At 32.6% G+C, this 23,149-nt stretch overlaps 2 protein-coding genes across 5 annotated transcripts in view; one reads left to right on the forward strand and one right to left on the reverse strand.

The window, feature by feature from the left end:
• Window positions 1-19,295, forward strand: part of LOC106079985 (cilium assembly protein DZIP1L-like) — an 88,368-nt gene extending 69,073 nt beyond the window's left edge. For 3 of the 4 annotated variants that reach the window (XM_056013167.1, XM_056013170.1, XM_056013168.1), the window contains 9 exons: window positions 761-862; window positions 3,709-3,820; window positions 6,481-6,498; window positions 9,006-9,198; window positions 10,707-10,949; window positions 11,774-11,846; window positions 13,985-14,056; window positions 14,329-14,399; window positions 16,497-19,295. In XM_056013167.1, the coding sequence (XP_055869142.1) occupies window positions 761-862; window positions 3,709-3,820; window positions 6,481-6,498; window positions 9,006-9,198; window positions 10,707-10,949; window positions 11,774-11,846; window positions 13,985-14,056; window positions 14,329-14,399; window positions 16,497-16,686 (1,074 nt within the window). In that variant the 3' untranslated portion in view covers window positions 16,687-19,295. Of the gene's footprint in view, window positions 1-760; window positions 863-1,392; window positions 1,471-3,708; window positions 3,821-6,480; window positions 6,499-9,005; window positions 9,199-10,706; window positions 10,950-11,773; window positions 11,847-13,984; window positions 14,057-14,328; window positions 14,400-16,496 lie in introns of all 4 variants that reach the window. The other variant, XM_056013169.1, reaches the window with a different exon arrangement.
• Window positions 19,296-21,172: 1,877 nt separating this feature from the next.
• Window positions 21,173-22,090, reverse strand: LOC129923062 (general transcription factor II-I repeat domain-containing protein 2-like). Its single transcript, XM_056012014.1, has one exon. The coding sequence runs from the start codon at window positions 22,088-22,090 to the stop codon at window positions 21,173-21,175; it is 918 nt and encodes a 305-aa protein (XP_055867989.1).
• Window positions 22,091-23,149: the final 1,059 nt, after the last annotated feature.

The raw sequence follows: 23,149 nt of genomic DNA on the forward strand, positions 1-23,149 counted from the left end.
AACTAACTTGCAAACAATTTTCAATTAAGACCTTGTTGCTCTATAACTTATGTTCTTGAATACATCAGTGACAAACAAAACAAGTTTATTTTAAAACACATGACCTTGACCTGTATATTTTATGACATTTATTACACTTAAAATTATTTATTAAACATGTTTATACATCATTTTTTTTTTTTCAACTAATTGGTAACAATTGTATATATTATTAAATGGCTTAAAATAACCTTTCTAATGTTAACATTTTTATTGTAATTGGATATATATACTTTGAGATATGGTAGGATGAAAAATGTCAAAAAATTAGAAATTGGATTAGTCTGCATCGGATGTGGTAAAATATATAGTTCACAGCCTTGTAAATACTGCACTCTTTCTTAGACCTTGGGCTTGAAAGACAAGCTTTTATCAATAAACATTACTAAGCAAACAGCTTAAAACATAAAAAAGTTTTTATGTTTCATGGTACATAATCTCTAAGTTTCTGGCAAGGCATTCATAAAAAGAGAAAGTTCTCAACCCATGTCTTTTTTGTTAGTATGAGGATTATAAAAGAGAGAGTTGATTATCATATGTTTTATGGTAATTACTAAAGGAACTTTACTTACTTTACTACTAAGGATTAGTTTTACATCATCTGTTTCATGGATTGCAGGGTCTGAAATGAAAACTTTACTTTTACATATGCCATAATAGAAACAAAAGTCAAATTTACACAACAAAATTCACAAATTTTTGTTTGATTTACAACTTCTAGACATGGCATCAAGATAAAAACTGGCACAACATTCATCAGCCACATTGCCGCCATTTTATACCCAAACTGATGCATTCTTCTTCCTGTAAAAAAAAGAATTTGGTAACCAGAAATTATTTTGGTTGCTTTTGAAGTTGCATATTTTTTATCCCATTATCCTCTGCTTTCAAAGCATTATTTGAATTTGTAAGAGACATTTCTTTATGGATAATAAAGATTATTATTATTATTTTTATTGTATGTGGAAGATTTCTAGATAATAAATTAATTTGCAATAATATTCTTTATTTTCTAATTAACAAAAATTACTTCCAAAGTATAGAGCTTATAATTTAATAGATTTCCTTATCACAAAGACATTTCAAACTTTGTCATTCTCATGTTAAATCTACACATGCTAATAAAAAAAATGCAATGGCAAATTTACTTAAGATCTTATAATTATAGACTGATATTTTGTATTGCTTCTACAATTAAACATAAGTTTAGTAATTCCTGACAAATGTTTAGCAAAAGTAGATTTGTTAAACTTTCTTACGTTTTTCTGTTGAGTTTTTATGTGTTTTTATTTTATTTTGTTATTTAAATTTATTTCTTACTTGTTAAACAAAATATTTTGTTGGTACATGCAGAGCCAAATTGGCATCACAGACCAAGTTCTGGAGAACAAATTAAATTTGTTACAAACACAGAGGCAGGCCCACTTACAGGTTTTTATTATTTTTTTAAAATCTGATTATACTTGATGCTGTTTAATAATATTTATATAATAGAAAATTGCATCTAATCAATGTTGTGATGGCTCTTGAATCAGTATCAACTTTAGAATTTTTTATTATGCCTATATAAATGTAAATATGTGTATCATTGGACTTCTACATATCACTTAATGGTTACATTATTTCTGAAGATCTATGTATTTCTGGCATCTGCACAAAAATTAAAACTGGTATTGCATCAACTCCCAAAACATTCTTCCTTTAAAAATGTTCACTTGCTATCTACAAGTGAAAGAATTCTATCCATATATTAAAATATCATGTTCACATGGGAGGAGTTTTAGGGGGAAAACTATTTCCAACATAAAGTGAAATTTAATTATAATTTTAGAATTAACTTTTCTAATAAAAAAAAGATTTAGATTTGCTTTATTATTAAAAATCACTGTAACTGTAACTACCGGTACATTTGTTAATTTATTTAGTTAGCTTTTGAATACACTTTTCACTCCTATGTCCATAAGAGAGCCTTGTGCTTTATGTACTCAATGCTTCTAGTTGTGCCATGTTTCTCCTTCAAAACTTACAGTTTGCAGGCTTTTTTCAGTGTACAGACCAAAGGTTTTGAACTCTGCCCCATTTAGCTCAAACAAGCAACATGCTTCACTACATTCAAGAAGGACATTAAGAGCGTTCTGTTTTTAGATTTTTTAGATTAGTTTTGTGCTTTTTAACTTTCGCGTTTGTGTTATGTTATCATAATGCCTTGAGCATAAATTATGTTTTTTAACAGCACAATATAAATTTAATTATTGCCATCATTATAATATGAAACAAAATATTGTTAATCTTTGGAATCTTTAAGAAAAAAAAAGAGATCTTATTTTAGCATTATTAAAGCCTACTTTCTCATTCACATATTAGATTTAATGTTTTTTTATTTCATGTTTTCCTGTTGTTTGAAATTATTATTTACATTTAGATTGATACAAATATGTCCATAAATTTTATTAGTGTTTGGATTGGGGCTACCCAATTCATTCTTGTGTCTGCAAACATGCACTGACCCTGCTGTCTTTTGTCTGGAATGTTAAAAAGATGAACCTTAACTAGAAAGTGGTTTAAATAATTAGTTTACATTAAAGGAAAATGTTGTTGTTTTTTTTTTGTTTTTGCTTACTTCCCTTCATTTGCCTCACTAACTTCCCTTCATTTGCTCTCACTTACTTCCCTTCATTTGCTCTCACTAACTTCCCTTCATTTGCTCTCACTTACTTCCCTTCATTTGCTCTCACTAACTTCCCTTCATTTACTCTCACTTACTTCCCTTCATTTACTCTCACTAACTTCCCTTCATTTGCTCTCACTTACTTCCCTTCATTTACTCTCACTTACTTCCCTTCATTTGCTCTCACTTACTTCCCTTCATTTGCTCTAACTTACTTCCCTTCATTTACTCTCACTTACTTCCCTTCATTTGCTCTCACTTACCTTCCTTCATTTGCTCTCACTAACTTCCCTTCATTTGCTCTCACTTATTTCCCTTCATTTACTCTCACTTACTTCCCTTCATTTGCTCTCACTAACTTCCCTTCATTTGCTCTCACTTACTTCCCTTCATTTGCTGTCACTTACTTCCCTTCATTTGCTCTCACTTACTTCCCTTCATTTACTCTCACTAACTTCCCTTCATTTGCTCTCACTTACTTCCCTTCATTTACTCTCACTAACTTCCCTTCATTTGCTCTCACTTATTTCCCTTCATTTACTCTCACTTACTTCCCTTCATTTGCTCTCACTAACTTCCCTTCATTTGCTCTCACTTACTTCCCTTCATTTGCTGTCACTTACTTCCCTTCATTTGCTCTCACTTACTTCCCTTCATTTACTCTCACTAACTTCCCTTCATTTGCTCTCACTTACTTCCCTTCATTTACTCTCACTTACTTTCCTTCATTTACTCTCACTAACTTCCCTTCATTTGCTCTCACTTACTTCCCTTCATTTACTCTCACTTACTTTCCTTCATTTACTCTCACTAACTTCCCTTCATTTGCTCTCACTTACTTCCCTTCATTTGCTCTCACTTACTTCCCTTCATTTGATCTCACTAACTTCCCTTCATTTGCTCTCACTTACTTCCCTTCATTTGCTTTCACTTACTTCTCTGTACCAACAAGGAAAATGTGTAATATCTGAATAATATTTAATTTTATTTTTCAAACACAGAGATATCCAAACTTTTTTGAGTTAAGAGAGTTGTATAATAAAAGAGCAACAGATGAAGCCAGGAAACAGTTGAAGATGCAGATGAAATCACCTCGTGGTCCACCTCCTGCTGGTAAGCAATTTTTTACACACCATATTAATTTATCTATGCTTCTGCCTCTTTTGGTTTAACTATAAATCTTGGGAAAACATAAGCCATGCTCCAGAGGTCATCCAATAAAATGTACTCAGCCCCAAAAATCACTGTGAATCGACACCCCCTTAACATGGTAGACTACTTCACAAATCTGAAAAGCTTAGTATCAAATGACACAGCACTTTTGAGTTGATAACCATCTGGCCAGGATAGGGCCAGTTTTTCTTTTGGACACTTCCAAGCAAGAGTGTGGCAGAATAAATTGCTCTGCCTGCCTACAAAAATCAGTGGTTCCTCAACCCTTTGATATGGATCTGCAACATAGGTGCTGTACAGAAACCAACTAAGACTTTTTGAAGGCATTGACCAGAGATGTTTGACTTAAGTGTTAGGACATACTACAAACAGTGTTGTTCTTGGGAATACTAGTATGGATTTCTTATAGTCTGATAATCACGCTGGGTAGGGCGCTTCTCTGGTATGGCAACAAGCATATGCCAAAGGCAGCCTTTTTTATTGAGCTGAAAGGTGTTTCACCTTATAGAGGTGCACCATGGAAATGCTTTAATGACCAGATTAGGCTCCAACTTTCTTTAATTCACATTGACTACAGGCAGCTTTGGAATGAGACAGGTAGGATTACAAATGCTGTGGAATACATATTTGAGACCAAAAGAAAATCCATTGCCGAGAGCAGATGTAGATGACAAAATATAATCTAAATGGAATACCAGTGGATTATGGTTATGCCTGTGCTGGATGTGGATGTAGCCATGTGAAATACTGCACTTCTTATTCATCTTCAGAAAACAAGCTTTATCACTTGCAGCCTGGATAGTGTCACTCAGGCAAATGTTTTGCCAACTATGCTAAGGAGAAAGATACCCCTATAATTGTTGCAATCACTCTGATCTTCTTTGCTCTTATATATTGTGATAATATGCATTACTCATGTCCTGTCCTGTCCTGATCCGATTCCCAGCAGCTGCACAGGAGATTATATAGTTCTGGGAGCAGGTGTGTTTGGTTGGCTATAACTACTTCTATTGGAATGTCATCACTCCCTGGAGATTTTTCTATTTTCCATGCTATTTATTGCTTTTTTTAAGATCATCAAGGCTTCTAGGCATTCCAATACTAGAAGATCTAGTATAGAACCAGGGAAACCTAGTCTAGTGTATTGTGTGTGGCATAGATATTAAGGTAGTGTTCTGTCCATCATTTTATGAGCTTCGTTTGATCTGTAGTTGTTTTCCTCAGACTTTGTTAGAAGGAGGTCAGGTTTAGACGTTGTAGGACCCAGGGTTACTTTTACGCCATCAAACAGAGCTGTACTATTTCCTAAGATCAGATTTCATTGAATTCTGCTGAAGGTATCCCTCCAAAAGTTGTTTGCACACTGTCTATAGTCATTCATTTTACCTCTTTATTAGCAATTTTCAAAGCATGTAGAGATTTTGGACTATGGCTTGCAATGTGAGTGAGGTGTGCAGATCTCTTTTTCTCCCTGCAAGCTCCTATCGGTGAAAGATTCACCTCAAACCAGTCTAAATTTTTGTGTTTTTGAGGACCAGAGGCATTAAGTGCTGAGCTGTAGATTGCATCTCTTAGTTTTTCACATCTGGTAGAGATGTCTTCTAGATCACTTATTGAGGGTATTAAACTGTTCAGGAGATCCCAAAGAGTGCTGATTTCTCTGGGTCAACAACCATCTAGGAAGCTCAGTATCCAATCTCACATCACTTTTGAAAGAAGTAGATAGTTTCAGGCTATGGCTAGTAGCGCTATTGGACACCTTCAAGCAAGAGTGTAACTACACTTAGCAGGGCACCTATCCTGTATGGGGGACAATTGTATGCTGAAGGCTTTTTTTGTTGAGGTGCAAGGTAGATGGTGTAACAGAAATTCCCCCTCCCCCAAAAACCAACTGGCATAAAGGAGAGTACTAGAAATCAGGCAGCTTCCAACGAGCTGGAGATATCTCTTAAAAGCCATGGGATACTTATTTGAGATCAAAAGAAAATCTTCAGCCGGAGAAATTATATTGATCTCCTGATGTCTGCAGATTTGGCAAGATATGTAGATCACAGCTCGGACTGCTTAGCCATATGAAAGTCTTTCAATCATTTCATCTTTAAAAAACATAGCATACACATTTCTTTTCCATTCATCTAAGAAAAATACCTTGCTGTAATGTATTTAAAATTTTTTAAAAATTACTTCATCATTGTAGGACCTAGTTGTTAAATTATATCCTTCATTCTTATTAATAATACTAGACCTAGATCTAACTAGTTAACTTAGATTATAACATTTTTAACAATATAATACAAATACAAGTTTCAATTAAAACTATTATTCAGTATTGTTTATGGCATGTTTATTTCATGATGTAAACTGATGTAAATCATCTAATTAAATCCTCTCAATCCACTGTGATATATAGTCTTACTTCCTTAGATTAAAGTGACATTGACTATTTTTATCAGGTATAGAATGTCATCCTTATTAACATTCTGTCATATAAGGGAAAATCAACATTTAATTTTCTGTGATTTAAACCTATTCATTCTATTACTTATTTTTGTTATGCACTTTTCTATTTTTATATTTCATTTTTTTTCTCGTTTGAACAGGGCCAAGAAGAAAATTAGGTATTTTTTTCTTTTCTTTTAGTATTACTGTATTTATCCCTTTGAGATATTAATACTAAAATAAATACTATCAAAATGAGACAGGATAGCATTATGGAATGTTAAAAATTGGGTACAGAACATACCACAAACAAACAATTCAGTGGAGGAATGGCACCATGCATTTCAGCTATAGTCTCTTTTATTCTGTAATTTAGTTTCTATTTCATTTATTGTCTTTTCTTGGGTTGGTGGGTGACAATGTGATTTCAATGAACTGTTATTGCTTTGAAACCAAAAATGTAACTTTTTCTGAGTTAAGCTCTGTTTTTTCAAGTCTTGAAATTTCAGTCTTTTATTTCATGATATATACAAAATGAAATACATGTTTAGTACTTTGACCTTTCTATGTCAGAACAATACAATGTTTCCTCTTAAATTGGTATGTGATAATATCCTAATGAAAGATAAGTTTGCTTTTGTCATTTTTTTAATACCACAATTGAAGCTGTGTTAGGCGATTTAGTATGTTGGATGTAATTGTTTTAGTAAATGTGCAATTTTGTCACTTAATATTTTCATGTTGTATAATTGTAGTTTTGCCAGGAACATCAGTTAATATTTCTGAATTATCCTTTACTCTAAACTGTTTGCCTGGGGAGGCAATGTCTTGTTTGGACTTCTTGATAAAGTTTGCAGCTTGTGCTTCTTTAGAATGAAAAAAAAGAGTCCTTGTAATCACAGCAAATTTACATATGGATCAATAAAGTAATCTTAGTCTTAGTCTTAAAGGATATGCTCAGCATTCTCTGTAACACTCCACTAATGCATGTTTCACTAGTTCCAAATTTATCATCCAAAACATATGCTGCTTTATTTTTTTATGAAGGAGGTGAAAAATTATATGCTTATAGTGTTAGGATAGCTTATGTTAAGCATAATTTTCCACAAATCTTGGCTGAGTACTGGCCCATCTTTCTATAATTTTTTTTTTTTTACTCTTCTGGATAAAGTGATATTTTTCACTGCCTCTTCATTCTCTCTATATTTGACCAGTTTGTCATGTGTATTGGTGTCACTGGGTTATTTTATATGTTATGAATGTGGCTGTGGTTATCAATGTAGGCGTGGTGGTGACATTGGGTTCTTGTTACAAATCACAGAATAATGAAATGACGCTGGGTGTAGCAGACACAATAAGTTTAATATAACACCACATAGTGAATACACCATACAATCCGACCCAGGAATGGTCAGTATTAATCCAACAGTAATATACGAATATCACAACTTAGTACTTATTCTATAACCAACTACTTTAAACATCTAACTCTACTGCTTATATCTTAAGTGACTCAATACAAGTGCTTGCTACAAGATCTCTTTGTGGACTGACTGTCTTTAACTCTCTGGTTCATCTAAGGTCAAAAGTGTTCACCTTAGTGCAACATGGGTTGTGAATAAGATTCACAATATGGAATTAACATATACAATACAGAATTAGGGTTTCTACTCTATGGCACCAACTTTGAGGTGGTGACAATTGGCATATGCTTGTAAGTTTATAAGTGCTTTCCTGAAAGGTTTGATAGAGGAGACATGACTTTTCTGTATATTTAAAGGACTGTTAGACATTAGTGTTAAGACAATATGACTATGTGCCATTAATCAACATAAGTACTAGAGCCATGGTTTTATGCCATGAATTAATGTAATTAACCACGGGTTTCTAATCAAATAGTTTCAAGTCAATTTAATTTTGTTTTTTTACCTTTTGTGGCCACGAGTGTAGGAAATAAAATGGCCCACAGGTTGAATTAGGTTGGGCATCACTGGTTTAACCAGTTTGTGCTTATAGATGTCATCTGTAGAAAGCTTTGTAAAATGTATTTAACTTTAAAGACATATCAGCTTATAACTAAAAAACAAAAAATGGCAACTTAACTTATCTCTAATGTTTATTGATCACAGTTTGATTTCTTAAAGTTAATATTTTATTAGGCACTTATAAAATGATTTATTAAATTTTCTTTCAACAGCTTTAAATTTTCCCTCCTGTCCTGTCCACTCACACATTTTCAATATTTTTTTTTTTCTTTTTGAATCAATATATTTAGTCAAATTCATCAAGAAATGGTCCATTACATTATGAATAGTCCTTTCTGAGCATTAATTTTTAAATCAATGATGAAAATGATGTCAGAATTTGTATTACTTATCTCCCTTTTCCTTGTCATGGTTGATGAAGAGTTTTATAAGAAAATGTCTAATTTAACAAATGTACAATAACACAGAGGAATATTTGCTCTATCTACTTCTTGAAAAGAAAACAGATATTTAGACTAACACTAAATCCAATCAAGAGATGTATGTTTTCAAAATGTTGATCAAATATTTTAGCTTCAGCTGTTTATGCCATCTTTAACATCTGTTTTCATTGCCTTTTGTGTTACGAACATTGATTAGTTGTTTTTTTTTAATAAGAATTTTTTTTTGAATTAAAAAAATTTGTTTCTTTTCTTTTCTAGAGCTTTCCCCTCGCACACCCCATCAGCATCAGCCCTTTTCTAGCGGACCTCAGTCTGGTCCACCACACCCACAACAGAATGTGTCAGTTAAGAGAACCACTCCACGCAGCTCTAGTGGACCCCCTATCTCCAGCACTAAACCTTATCCACAACCAAGAGCAGCATCAGCTCAGAGAACACCACTTTCCACAGGGTAAATATTTAAAAAGAAGCTGAATTTCCTCATGATAATTGTATCTTTCAAAACTTGTTCTTTTCAGAAAGGTTCTAATAGAGACTCAGAGAGGGTAAATAGTTTAAAGGAAGTTCAATTTCTTCATGCTAAGAGTACCTTTAAAAACTTGTTTCCTTTAGATATTGTTATATTTGACATAGAAACACAATGTGATCATCTAGAAAGGACTGGTGTTTCTGTCATTTCTTAAAAGGCCTTCAGGGGCACTATATGGTGGGAAGCGTGGTCGAGAGGCCAAGTTCGCTTGAACATGGCTTGGCTTGGCTACCTAGAAGGGGGCTTGAGGTTCGACACCCGACTCGGGCAGAGTTGTGTTTACTGAGCGCCTAAAAGCAGCACAGAAAACCAACTCTTAGATATCTAAACCTTATCCACAACCAAGAGCAGCATCAGCTCAGAGAACACCACTTTCCACAGGGTAAATATTTAAAAAGAAGCTGAATTTCCTCATGATAATTGTATCTTTCAAAACTTGTTCTTTTCAGAAAGGTTCTAATAGAGACTCAGAGAGGGTAAATAGTTTAAAGGAAGTTCAATTTCTTCATGCTAAGAGTACCTTTAAAAACTTGTTTCCTTTAGATATTGTTATATTTGACATAGAAACACAATGTGATCATCTAGAAAGGACTGGTGTTCTGTGTTGCTTATTGTGCTATTGTTTAGTATTTGACTATTATTATTATTATAACTCTCATTAAAGTATCACATACGGAGTTGTTGAATTAGTTGTGTCATTTTGTCTTTCTCTTTTTTTCTCTTAACCTTGCCTTTCCAAATGCAATTGCACAAAGTGACCACTTGTTCTAAATGTTTCTTCAGAAAGGAAGATGATCCCAATCCTTGCCCAAACGTCCAACAGGATGTCGTGGGGCTTGAATTTAGGACCATTGGAATGACCATCCAAAGCACATATCACATCAGAGAGGAGTCTGGGACAAGTATTTGAAGATGCCTTAGCCATGCTAATTGATGCGGCAGTGGCCTGTATTGCACTGGGCTCTAATATCTTATTCAGCCTTTTACACAGGAAGGCTCTTGTTAAAAGCCCCATGAGCTCCCAACTCTTTCTGACTTTTTGGAAATATCCATATACTTGAATTCTTCTTTATATCCTCTGATCGCAGAATATCTGAGCATTTCCTGAATACTTTTTACTGTGATGTCTACAAATTATTTTTTTTCCCTTTGGCCTATCTTTAACTCTACAGTGACTTCTGGAGTAATAAAAAATGCAAACATATAGTCATTCAGGCAACCTTGACATTTTAGGTGATAATATTTTAGAAAGACATGTCAGCTCATAATCACCTTAGTCATTTAGTAGGGAGACTAGAGAGTAATGAAATGTAATTTCAAAGACATAAAAAGAAGTAATAATTTGTTAAATGTTATTACTTATTATTATAGAATCAAGCTAAAAAAGACACATCTATAAATGCTTATTAATGTAAATCTTTCTGTCACAGGTCAACCACAGAATGGACAAGTACCAATTTTGATTCTGATGAGTCAGATGAGAACAGTGCTGTTTCTGGCAGATCTTTGATGACTGCTTCTAAAGGCAGACTGTTACAGTCAGGTCCAGCTAAAGTTCCCAGCCCTAGTCCTCGTACACAAGTTCCCAAAACACGACTAATCCAGTCCAGACCTTTGAACAACAACGCAGATGATGACTTAAATGATGTTGATGATATCCTTAACTCAGATAGGTTGTTAGAGAATGTCTTCCTGATATTATTTTTTTTTATCATTTATAGTGATATGTTCTAGGAATACAGGTAGTCCTTGCTGTTTAACAATGACTCAACAAGATAAGTATTTCATCCAGTGGTGGATTCAATGAATTGTGGAGGTTATTACCGAAAATTGAAAACCATGAGAGCTCACATTCAGTCACCACTTGCTTGGAAGGAGTTTGAAGTTTGTCTGTGATTAGGAAGGAAATAATATTGACAGCAAAGCTCAAGATTTAATCTTGGACATCATTCATTTTCTCTAAAAGCAGAATCTGGCATTTCGTTGACATTTCAAATGAGTTGAAGAAGAATTGGAAGGAGAGAATTGAGGCTTTACCAACCTCTGTCCAAGATCCCTCAGAAACTAGAAGATCATATCCATTTTGCAGGGTCATAACTCTTTCAGCCACTAACTGGTTTCCCCTGCACTGGTGAGGCCGGAGGATCAAACCTTCCTATTCCTACAATTTACTTTTAAAATAATGGTGAGAAAACCCTGACCAAAATGTTCAACTCCCTAGAGGAATGGCACTGCAGCCTTTGTCCAATGTAGTAGGTACTGTGGAAGCCCACTGGAAGTTAAGAGTCCTTTTACCTTTTTGCTTATCCATCTTCCCATGAACAGAGTTGTTTTTTTTAAATTGTCTTTAGATTCTTAGTGATACCTTAAATTTCCAATTTGTTTTTAATCTTTATGGCACCTTTTTTTTATTTAATCTTTATCTTTATGGCACATTTATTTGGTCAAAGATGGATGATAATTATTTTATTTAATTCTGTTTATATATACCATTCAGGCAACCAACAAGACAAAACTCAACAGTTGGGAAAGTTGCTGCACTGACCAAAGAAATAGAAAAACAACTTGAGGTGAACATTTAGAATCAAATATATATATATATAAATCTTTCAAAGAATCTTTTGGCAACTATTTCATATCAAAGACTTTAGGAATCATTGATAATGTTTAATGTAGCTTTGAATTTATTGTTTAGGTAACCATAGATTTCCATTTCATATTTAGCCAAATGAAGATTAATTTTTCAGACAATTAAAACTCACTGTCACAGTGTCTTTTATAAAATATGAAAAAAATATTTTGAGGTATGTGTTAATTGACAATATGTATGAAAATAGTCATACTCAAAATTAGAGTAAAGCAGTTTCTGCAAAAAACAATATACATTTTATAAATATCATCAAGTCCTGCTGTATGCTTCTTCCACATAATCATTCAAAATGTGTTAACCATGAGCTGCTGTTAAAGCAGAAATCAAATGTAAATTTCTACATGTGGTAGTAAATTAATTTGGGAAGCAACCACCCAATGAAATGAGCTAAGTGTCAAGCGACATCTCTACTTTTTTATTGAAAATGTAGTTCACCATTGGGTCTGACTTGACCTTTCAGACTCTTATGCAGCTGCTTAAGAATGACTAAAAAATTAGGTGTCCAAGCCAAACTATCTTAATTCTCTGTAGTATCAAAAGCCTTCCTTTGATTGATAAAGACATTGTACAATTCCAGGTACTGTTTCATGTATTTATCTTACATTTCTTGCACAACATAAAATCAAAATAATTATTGTTATTTATAGTAGGCTAATGCCACATTAGTTGGAAAAAATGTAATTGTCACCTGTTTTATACAAATGAAATTGTGAAAATACAGATGACAATATTACAAACGTAATATCGATTAGCACATTTGTTCCAACCAAGTGAAAAAAGGTTCCTTAGTTGTTTTTTTAAAAGAACACCACCACACATTTTGAAGAATTCAGCTGGAGATCGTTAGACCCTGTCGCCTTTTGTGTTTGGCTAACTACAACCTCTTCAAGTGTTTTAAAGTCATCAAGTTCTACTTAAGTGTTTTCTAAATTTAAATATCAAACCTTTTCTTACTAAATTCCAATCTACAATTATAAGACAAATATTCTTAAGGACAATAAAGATTATTATTAGTATTATCAAAATAGTGACATTAGTAACAGGGGCATTAAAAATAATTCAGTTATCTAAGTACACACGTTAATAATATGGTAACTTTGAACAGATGCTCATTGGATCAGAAGTCAGAATGTATGAAAGAGAGACTTGAGTTCTGATTTTAGTATTACTATGTGTTAGTACTGAGTCCTTCAAGCTAGAATGATGTACTAAGAGATATTGTTTTTAGTCCTGAGGAGTAGAACAAAATAATTGGTTAACAAGTGAAATTTATCTTACTGTCAGATATTGCATTCATATTAATTATAATAATAGAAATAATTATAATATATTATTTATCTTGAGAAAATTTGTCTTACAATTTTTGTGATTGGTGTCTTGTATATTCTCTGGGATGGTAAAATGGCAAATTCTGGCCTTACGGTTTTATCACTGGCAGAGCATTGAGCGTGTGTGGGGGGTACTCACAAAAGTTTTGTACAAAATTATTTCTTATGTTAAATATCTATTAGCGAGAAGATACCCGTGCTGTGCTAAAATGTTCTTCTAATGTATTTGACCTTTCTATAGTCATTGCATAATTTTGTTTGCATCCTTCAAGAGAAAGCCCTCGTTTACAACCATGAACTTTTAGGCTGCCCCACTTCTTTTTCATCTCTCAATTAAAAGGCCATTAAAGTAAAGAAGTTCCCCTTTCAGACCATGTGATCTATAGGGCAGATGATGTAAAGGTCATCTGTTTCTAGTGAGGGTGTCAATGACCAACCGCCTTTACTTTTCTACAACTAATGGTTTAGTTTAGTTAAGTTTTGACTTTTTGGCACATAGGCACAGTGCAGGCCATGTCATAGCCCCACCCCCCGCTAATGTCAGGTACCCATTAGAACCCAAAGATCCCAAAATTTAAAAATGCCAGTCTTCACTAGGATTTGAACACAGGTCCCCCAGTTCGGAAGCGAAGCACTCAGCCACTATGCCTCTGAAAGGCCATTAAAGCACATTTTAAAAAGGAACACCCTACCTTGAATTCAGTGTATAATTCTTTTTGATAATCTGCAGGCCCGACCAGTAGGTGTACAACCAGTAGGAGGAGTTAATACAGTCACATCTAGTAAAAAAGTTGTTGATGTGGTCAGTAGATTCTAAAGTTTATAGATTGCTAATGATTAATGTTTTTAATGTTATTTGTCATTTCTATCAACACTCTTAAATCCCTATTTATCCATTTACCAGATACTCCAATAGTTCCTTTTGTAATTATGCTCATGTGTCAGATGTTGTTTTTTTTGCTATATATTTTAGTGATGAATGTAATTAACAAGTATAAACTTATAGGCATAGCTAAATTGTTTGCTTGTTCATATTTTGTCTTCATACATGCAATTAAGGTATTTTATTTCTAGGGAGATTTTGAAGAGGAGAGTGATTGGGACAGTACCACAGTACAGAATGACCCAATACCATTGCCTCAGAAGTATGTATAGCAGTTTATTTTTGTGTATAATCTGTTGCGACTTGTTATTTGAGCAATACATTAGTAGTTGTGATGAGGTATGGGGGAGTTTAACATATTTGTATAAAATATACAAGAAATAGGCTGCAAGCACACACTGACAAACAAGGAAAAAGAAATGACATGAATGTAAATTTTAAAAAATTATTTATTACATTAATGAAAAAAAAAAAGAGGGGTGGCTCAGTGTATCTTTACAGGTAACCTTTAATAATGTAATTATTACAGAATTAGGTCAAGAGAAATTTTCATCACTAATTGTGGGGGTGTAAATGAGTGTCACTATTGTCTCTGATTGTCTTGAGAGCTATCTGGTATAGGGGTGGCGGGTATTTTGGGGCTCTTAACTATAGGTTGAAGCAGGTTGACTCTCAAAAAGAGACATCTGCGATTATACCAGACCGCAAAAAAAAAAGGAAGAAAAATTAAACTATCATATAGTCATTGCTTTCATATGATATCCATTGGAACAAAATGTATCCAGGGCATAGAATAACTCTAACATAATTATCCTAATAAATAAGCAATTAAAAGATTTACATTGCTAATAAGGGAAGTACCCACAAAAATCAAATGGATGGATACTAATAGTGTAAAAAATAGTAATACCTAATGGCTGACATGGGAGACAATAGTGCCAATTGCTTTTATGTCATTCATGAGTTGCATATATTAAAACTGTTCATAACATAATTCTATTCATAGACCTGTTTCACTTACTTCCATTGTGTCTAAATGTTTAGAAAAATTGGTTAAAATGTTTCTTCTGAATGATCTTTGTAATAAGTTAGACCCTTTACAATTTGCTTACCAAAAGGGTAAAGGTGTAGACGATGCCATCCTAAATATTTTAAATAGTGTCTACAAACATCTGGACTTACCAAACACTTATGTAAGATTGTTCTTTATTGATTTCTCATCAGCTTTTAACACTATACAACTTCATTTACTCATTGAAAAGATGAAAGCGTTGAAGATTAGTCCATACATAATACTATGGGCTAATGAATTTTTGACCCAGAGATCTCAGAGGGTTAGGGTAAACAATGTTATATCAAATGCACGCATAGTTAACACAGGGTCGCCCCAGGGGGCTGTGACATCGCCATTGTGGTTGATTTTGTACACCAATGATTTTCAATCCGATAGTCCTTTTTGCTCCTTCACAAAATTCGCTGATGATGCGGCTCTTCTTGCCCTGCTCTCAGAGAGCTCAGACGTAAATGAGTATTTCAAAGAAATAGAACACATTGAAAAATATTGTAAAGAAAATTTTTTATTATTAAATGTAAAAAAAAACAAAGAAATGATAATCGATTTTCGTAGGGAAAAGAAGGAAAATGATATTGTTTCTGTAGCTGGAGAGACTATTGAAATTGTGCAAACCTTTAAATACCTTGGTACTATCCTAGACAATAAACTAAATTTTACTGCAAATACTGATTATATCAACAAAAAAGGGCAGCAAAGATTATGATTACTAAGAAAACCGTCCTCATTTAATGTTAGCGAAAAGGCCTTGGCTATGTTTTATCACGCTCATATCTGCAATATTTTAAGTTTCAATATCACTGCCTGGTACGGCAATCTGAGCATTAAAAATAAAAATAAACTTTATAGAATCCTAAATGCTGCTGGTAAAATCATTGGCAAAAAACAAACCCCATTTGGGCAGTTGTTTGAGATAAACATCTATAAAAAAGCTAACAAGATCCTCGAAATAAAGAATCACCCTTTGTGTCAGGATTTTGTGATTTTACCATCACAAAAGAGATACAAGACACCGATAGCAAAAACAAACAGACACAAACACTCTTTTGTTCCCTTGGCAATCAAATCATGAAATAAGAACAATCTGATATAAACTGTCACATGTAAATTATGAGTGAGTCTGGTGTGAATGTACATTTTGGTTTCTTATAATTATAATGTTTTTTGTTTGGTGTAATGCACACATTGTAAGACAAATTTCCATATGGACAATAAAGATTATTATTATTATTTTAAAATCTGTTGTTACATAAGTTAATAAAATTTAATTTTGTTTCCACTACCCAGAAGGATTCCAGTCAATAGGGCAAGTACTGATGGCATGTCAACCAATACATATGCATCCAGTGCCTGGGGTTCAACAGGAAATGCTGCCAGTACAGCTAAGGAAAAGGAAAGGCGATCAACATCTCGGAGTTCCCACTTTAGCATTACATCTGTCAGTTCTGATGAGGACATGAATGTAGACAATATTTAATTACATATTGTTTCATTGCTAATTCATCACATATATTATTTAGAATATGAAAAAGAGTGTTAGTACTTGTTTTAAATCATAAGTCCATTTTATTGTTAAAACTGTATTATTATATTTTTTTAAAAAGTTGATTGAAACAGTTGTTTTCCTTAGAATAATGAAGTATATGTTTAATTCTTTTTTCAAATTTTGAGTATATGCATAATCCCTTGCGATATAAAGTTGTGAATTCTTTTTGAAGTATTTAACATTCTGGCAATTGAATTATGGGACATAATTCATGAGCTGTGTAGATAAGTTCTAATTTTCCTTATATCTTCTATTCATTAACAAACACAGTTTTAAATATTTGTTTTATTAAGAAATCTACAAAAGTAGTTAAAAACTTTCTCTTATTATCTTATTATGTATTTCTTTTGTAATTCTTATTTATATACATTGTAGGAAAAGCTGATATTGATTTTCAAAACAGCATAAAAAGTCTTATTAACAAAGAAACATTCATGTTAATCCACAACTTTGTGTGAATTTATGTGCATGGTAATGTCTTAGTACCACTGAACTTTAGAATAGGGATTCCCCTCCTTTTAAGGTCTTTTACAACTTTGAAGTGGAAAAATACATTGTAAATTATACATAACAATATTATATACAATTATATATAATATTGTTAACTATTATTTGAAACAAAAACCTACTATTAAAAAAAACAACAACTAAAACAAGTGAGTTTAAAAAAGAAATATTAATTCATTACAAAAATTGTGTTTTGATGACTAATGCTGCATTGCTCTCTTCCTTGTATGAGAGAAATTAAATTGTGATATACTGATACTCAGACAGTCCAATGTTACAAATTAAACAGTATCTGTGATATTCACAACAAACATCATCTGATCAAGAAATGTGCTACTTTCAAATACCAGCTATAATGGGACATTCAGTTACAAATTTAATGTTATAGAGATCAAAATTATTTTTTCTCATATTCATTTGATTTTGCTACCCTATTATATGAGATATTTTTAAAATGACATCAACCCCTACATTTGTTTATGTTCTAAAACATTTTTACATTCATATGATTTTTTATTGGTTAAAAAAAATCTGCAAAATATTATTGATGTATTGCCTTTTCTCTTAGAAATGTAATGATTTTTACCACCAAAAAATGCACTAAAATTTTTTTTTTAATTATCAGAGACATTTTCGAACAATAGAGTGACATAAGCTGATATTTTTTTATATAGAAGTGGATTTGAGCAATGGCTTTGGAAGATATTAAATGCTACATCTCCCACCATAATATTAAATACAAGTTTTTAGACTTGATCAGATCATTCTATACAAATGACAGCTTATAATGGACTAATTTTGTTTTCATTGTTGTCTAGCAATGTGGAAAAAAACAACTTTTTTTCATTAAATGAGATTGCATTACTACTTTATTTTTTATCCGTCCAACAGGAACATGTCTGATATTTGTTACCTTGTTGTTGTTTTTTAACAACTTGACAGAAGTCAGTGAGAATCTCATTGGAACCAAATTTTATTTCAAGTTGTGATGAACCTTTCATTCATTCAATTATGTATTCTAAGCCCTAAACATTTATTTAGAAATACTTTGTGATCACTGTAATACTCATACAAAACAGCATAGAGATTTGATTTGAAAATTATGACTTTCTAGCAGAAATTATACAATTGAGATAATGTGGTAATCAATCCCAAGGTGTGTGTATTGCTTCCAATGTACTTACATACATATTTATTTATACTCTGTGTTTTTTTTTTATAATATGTTTATTTCTGGTAAGTATCATACTTTGTAATCCAATTGTAAAGCTTTTTTTTTCAATTCCCTTCCATATTATTATTATTAATATAAACTGTATTTATATATTCTTTGAATTTTAATGAAAAAACAACTACTTAACTTATAAATAATAGACATTACTTCAAAAGTGAAGATAATTATCAATCAATGACATTACATTTTAAAAATATTGCTGTGTCAATATCCAAGATTTGAACAAATGAATTACTATCCTTTAAAATTCATTTTTTTTTATTAATTTTCTAAAAACAAGGTATCATAATACTTCATTGAAACATATGGTCAAAATAATTCATGATGTGAACAAAGATGTTATAAATGAGTTGTAATAATCTTTGATTACAAACTAGTTGTTTACATTTGAAGAAGTAATTTGCTAAAGAGAGAAAGAACAATTGTTTTTCTCTGTATATTAGATGAATTTATTAAATAGTGTTTCTATCTCATAACTATTTTTCTGAATATACCTATACTTACCAAATGGATGTCATTTGATTCATTCTGATCTGCATAATATTGTAGCATTGAGTTACCAGTAAAGTCTATGTTTGACTATCTCAATATTTTTTAGTCATTATCTTGTTACAGAAATATAACGATTTTAAATTTGACTTTTAGTTTGTTTCAATAGTCATATTTTTACAATTTTTGTTACCTGCATAATATTTTAAATATGATGACTTTGAACCAATATATTTCCAATAGACAAATGTATGTAGTGTACACCCAACATTTGGAGATAATTCATATTAAAAAGACCTTGATTTGTATAGACCATGCTTTATGTTTCTGTTTAGTTGTGGGGAAATTGTAGAAATTCTAAAAGCTGACAATGTGATGCTGATGGGGATCATTAAGTGGAGGGGGGGGGATGCACATTGTGCAGTTTAAACATGTTCATCTGTATCATTTAGTTCAAGTATTAGAAATCTAAATATTGTGATTAAATAGTAATTCTGGTCATAGAGATGGTAATTAATTACTTATAGTTATGGTTAGGAAGACTGTTTAAAGTACCGCTATCTAATTTTTAAATTTTCCAATTCTTAGAAATACAAATTAGCTTAACATAATAGGATGTATTCAATTGGAAATATTTTAATTTATTCATGACATAATCATTTAATCGTTCTAAGAATGGGAAATCAGTTCGTTTTTTTTGGTGTTTTTTTTTTATTGATTTTTTTTTTTATTTACTTATGTGAAGTGTCTACTCTATATTTGAAGTGTCTACTCTATATGTGAAGTGTCTACTCTATATATGAAGTGTCTTCTCTATATGTGAAGTGTCTACTCTATATATGAAGTGTCTTCTCTATATGTGAAGTGTCTACTAAATATGAGAAGTGTCTACTACATATTAGAAGTGTCTACTCTATATGTGAAGTGTCTACTACATATTTGAAGTGTCTACTCTATATGTAAAGTGTCTACTAAATATGTGAAGTGTCTACTACATATTAGAAGTGTCTACTACATATTAGAAGTGTCTTCTACATATGTGAAGTGTCTTCTACATATGTGAAGTGTCTACTCTATATTTGAAGTGTCTGCTCTGTATGTGAAGTGTCTACTACATATGTGAAATGTATACTACATATTAGAAGTGTCTACTCTTTATGTGAAGTGTCTACTACATATGTGAAGTGTCTACTACATATTTGAAGTGTCTACTACATATGTAAAGTGTCTACAACATATTAGAAGAATCTACTCTATATGTGAAGTGTCTACTACATATTTGAAGTGTCTACTCTATATGTGAAGTGTCTACTACATATTTGAAGTGTCTACTCTATATGTGAAGTGTCTACTACATATTTGAAGTGTCTACTCTATATGTGAAGTGTCTACTACATATTAGAAGTGTCTACTCTTTATGTGAAGTGTCTACTACATATGTGAAGTGTCTACTACATATTTGAAGTGTCTACTACATATGTAAAGTGTCTACAACATATTAGAAGTGTCTACTCTATATGTGAAGTGTCTACTACATATTTGAAGTGTCTACTCTATATGTGAAGTGTCTACACGGGCGCCCTCAGGGGGTTTCAATTAAATTTTCCAAAGTTTCCAAATTCTAGCCATTTTTTTCTCACCATCAAATCAATTAAATTCTAAGTAGCAACTGAACAAATAGTGCTTCCACTGGTTAATGTAGTAGTAGAAATAAGTAGATTAATCTAGGCGTATGGAATGGATGGCCAACCATAATGGAATACATCTTTCAGATCTGTTTTTTTTTTATTACGTAGATGTAGATTTAGTCAGAACCCAGGGGGGTGCAAGTGCACCACCATGTAACTCCCTGCGGGTGCCCATGCATTATTGATTCAAGAGTTTACTTAATTAATGTTCAAGAAAATTGTGCACATCGTCTTTTTAGTCTAAATCTAAAGGACTATCATTAGAATAGTATAAAGCAGGGCTGGCGAACTTTTTTCAGTCCGAGTGCCAATTAATTTCAATTTAAAAACAATGAAGATTGTTGCTTGCCCAGTAGGTCTACTAGTGACGCCGCTATATAGAAGAAGTGCTACAACCAGTAATTCAACTGCATGTATAAAAACAGCTTAGTAACAATATTACTTGTTTATTCAATTTTATTATCCTGACCTACAGATTTGAAGTCTTAGGGCAGGTCAATCAGTGCGACTTCTGCTGTTGTGTGGTAGACGATAACAGTTTGATATCTGGTGTATACCGTGTATTCTTCAAAGTTACACACGCCGCACTTAGTTCATCGGTCAAGCAACTTCTGGCATCTGATTTAATATAATTCATTGTAGAAAATAAAGATTCGCATGAGTAAGTAGACGAGAAAATTGACAGAATGGATGTTGCTACTTTTATCAGAGAATTGAAAGTTTTAGGCAGGTCATTCCAAACTTGAAGGATCTCATTTTCTGCTAATATCTGAGGTTCTAATGATCCATTTAACCGTTCACGTTCAATTAATTCAAGTCGTATTCGTAAGTCAATAAATTTCTGTCTCCAAATTGCGCTGGACTGAAACTCAACAAGTTGCATTTCAAAGTCGTGTAATCCCATCCAAGAAAACATGGTCAAATCCAGAGTTTCAAAATCTACTGTATCTGGATATTTTATAAATTTGGAGGTGTACTCGAATTTTCGAAATTGTTCAAAACGCAGTGAAAATTGTTCAGCAGTTGTGTCAATTATCTCTAAAAACAATCTTTTCTGAAAATCTTTGCCGGCAGTATCGTGAACTTTTAAATCATCATAGAATTTCTTCAGTTTGTTAAAATATTTTAATTCTTCCTTCTCTATGTCACGTTTGTAAATCTTCAACTTTTTCTCAAATGCTGTCAAGACGTCAAATGCCTGATCGACAGATTTTCCGAAACCTTGCAACTTCGTATTAAGCTCATTTAAATGGGATGAAAAATCGGTAAAAAATATTAGCCTGATAAGCCAGTCAACATTTGTCAATTCTGAGCAATTTTGTTTGTTATCATCCATAAAGATTCGAATTTCATCAAGGCATTCCACAAACCGTTCCAGAACGTGACCTCGGCTTAGCCAACGTACGTTGTTGTACATTAATAAGCCAGAGTAACTGGACTGAACTTCATTTAGCACAGTGATCCCAAAGTGGTCTATATAGACCCCCAGGGGTCTACGAAGACTTCCAAGGGGTCTACAAAAGGGAAAACAAAAATTGGGGGTCTATGAGATGTCCACGGGGGTCTACGATACTAGATTTCTTTTAAACTGATCGTGACTTTAACTTAACATCAAGTTAATGTAATTCTTTCATACACCAATAAATGATTTGTACCTTTAAATATTTATCATGCTATTCAAACGAAACATTGTTGTATCTAATTTAAATATTTATTTAAATAGCTAAAACATGTGTCACCACCTCAAAGTTGGTGCCATAGAGTAGAAACCCTAATTCTGTATTGTATATGTTAATTCCATATTGTGAATCTTATTCACAACCCATGTTGCACTAAGGTGAACACTTTTGACCTTAGGTGAACCAGAGAGTTAAAGGCAGTCAGTCCACATAGAGATCTTGTAGCAAGCACTTGTATTGAGTCACTTAAGATATAAGCAGTAGAGTTAGATGTTTAAAGTAGTTGGTTATAGAATAAGTACTAAGTTGTGATATTCGTATATTACTGTTGGATTAATACTGACCATTCCTGGGTCGAATTGTATGGTGTATTCACTATGTGGTGTTATATTAAACTTATTGTATCTGCTACACCCAGCGTCATTTCATTATCCAGTGATTTGTAACAAGAACCCAATGTCACCACCACGCCTACATTGATAACCACAGCCACATTCATAACATATAAAACAACACGGTGACATTTTGGTGTCAGAAGTGTCCAAAGTGCAAGTCATTTATTGTCAGAAAACGACATTTAATAGTGTCAGAAGTGTCAGCAAACGATATTTTATGATGTCAGAAGTCAGAACTGCTAACTTAAAGGATTTATGAGCACCAGAGGAACAAGTCAAGAATTTTTTTCTATTGCTGTCAGAAGTATTTTAATACTACAGTTACTTACAGTAACATTTATACGGATATTTTTGAAGTTGGCAAGTGAACTATTTAGTTAACACATGAAAAAGTAACTCTAA

The sequence above is a fragment of the Biomphalaria glabrata genome, chromosome 15 (genome assembly GCF_947242115.1).
Source record: "Biomphalaria glabrata chromosome 15, xgBioGlab47.1, whole genome shotgun sequence".
NCBI lineage: Eukaryota > Metazoa > Mollusca > Gastropoda > Planorbidae > Biomphalaria > Biomphalaria glabrata.

Coding starts and splice junctions, on each gene's coding strand:
- LOC129923062 (XM_056012014.1), bottom strand. CDS start 22,090: ATGTACAACAACGTACGTTGGCTAAGCCGAGGTCACGTTCTGGAACGG.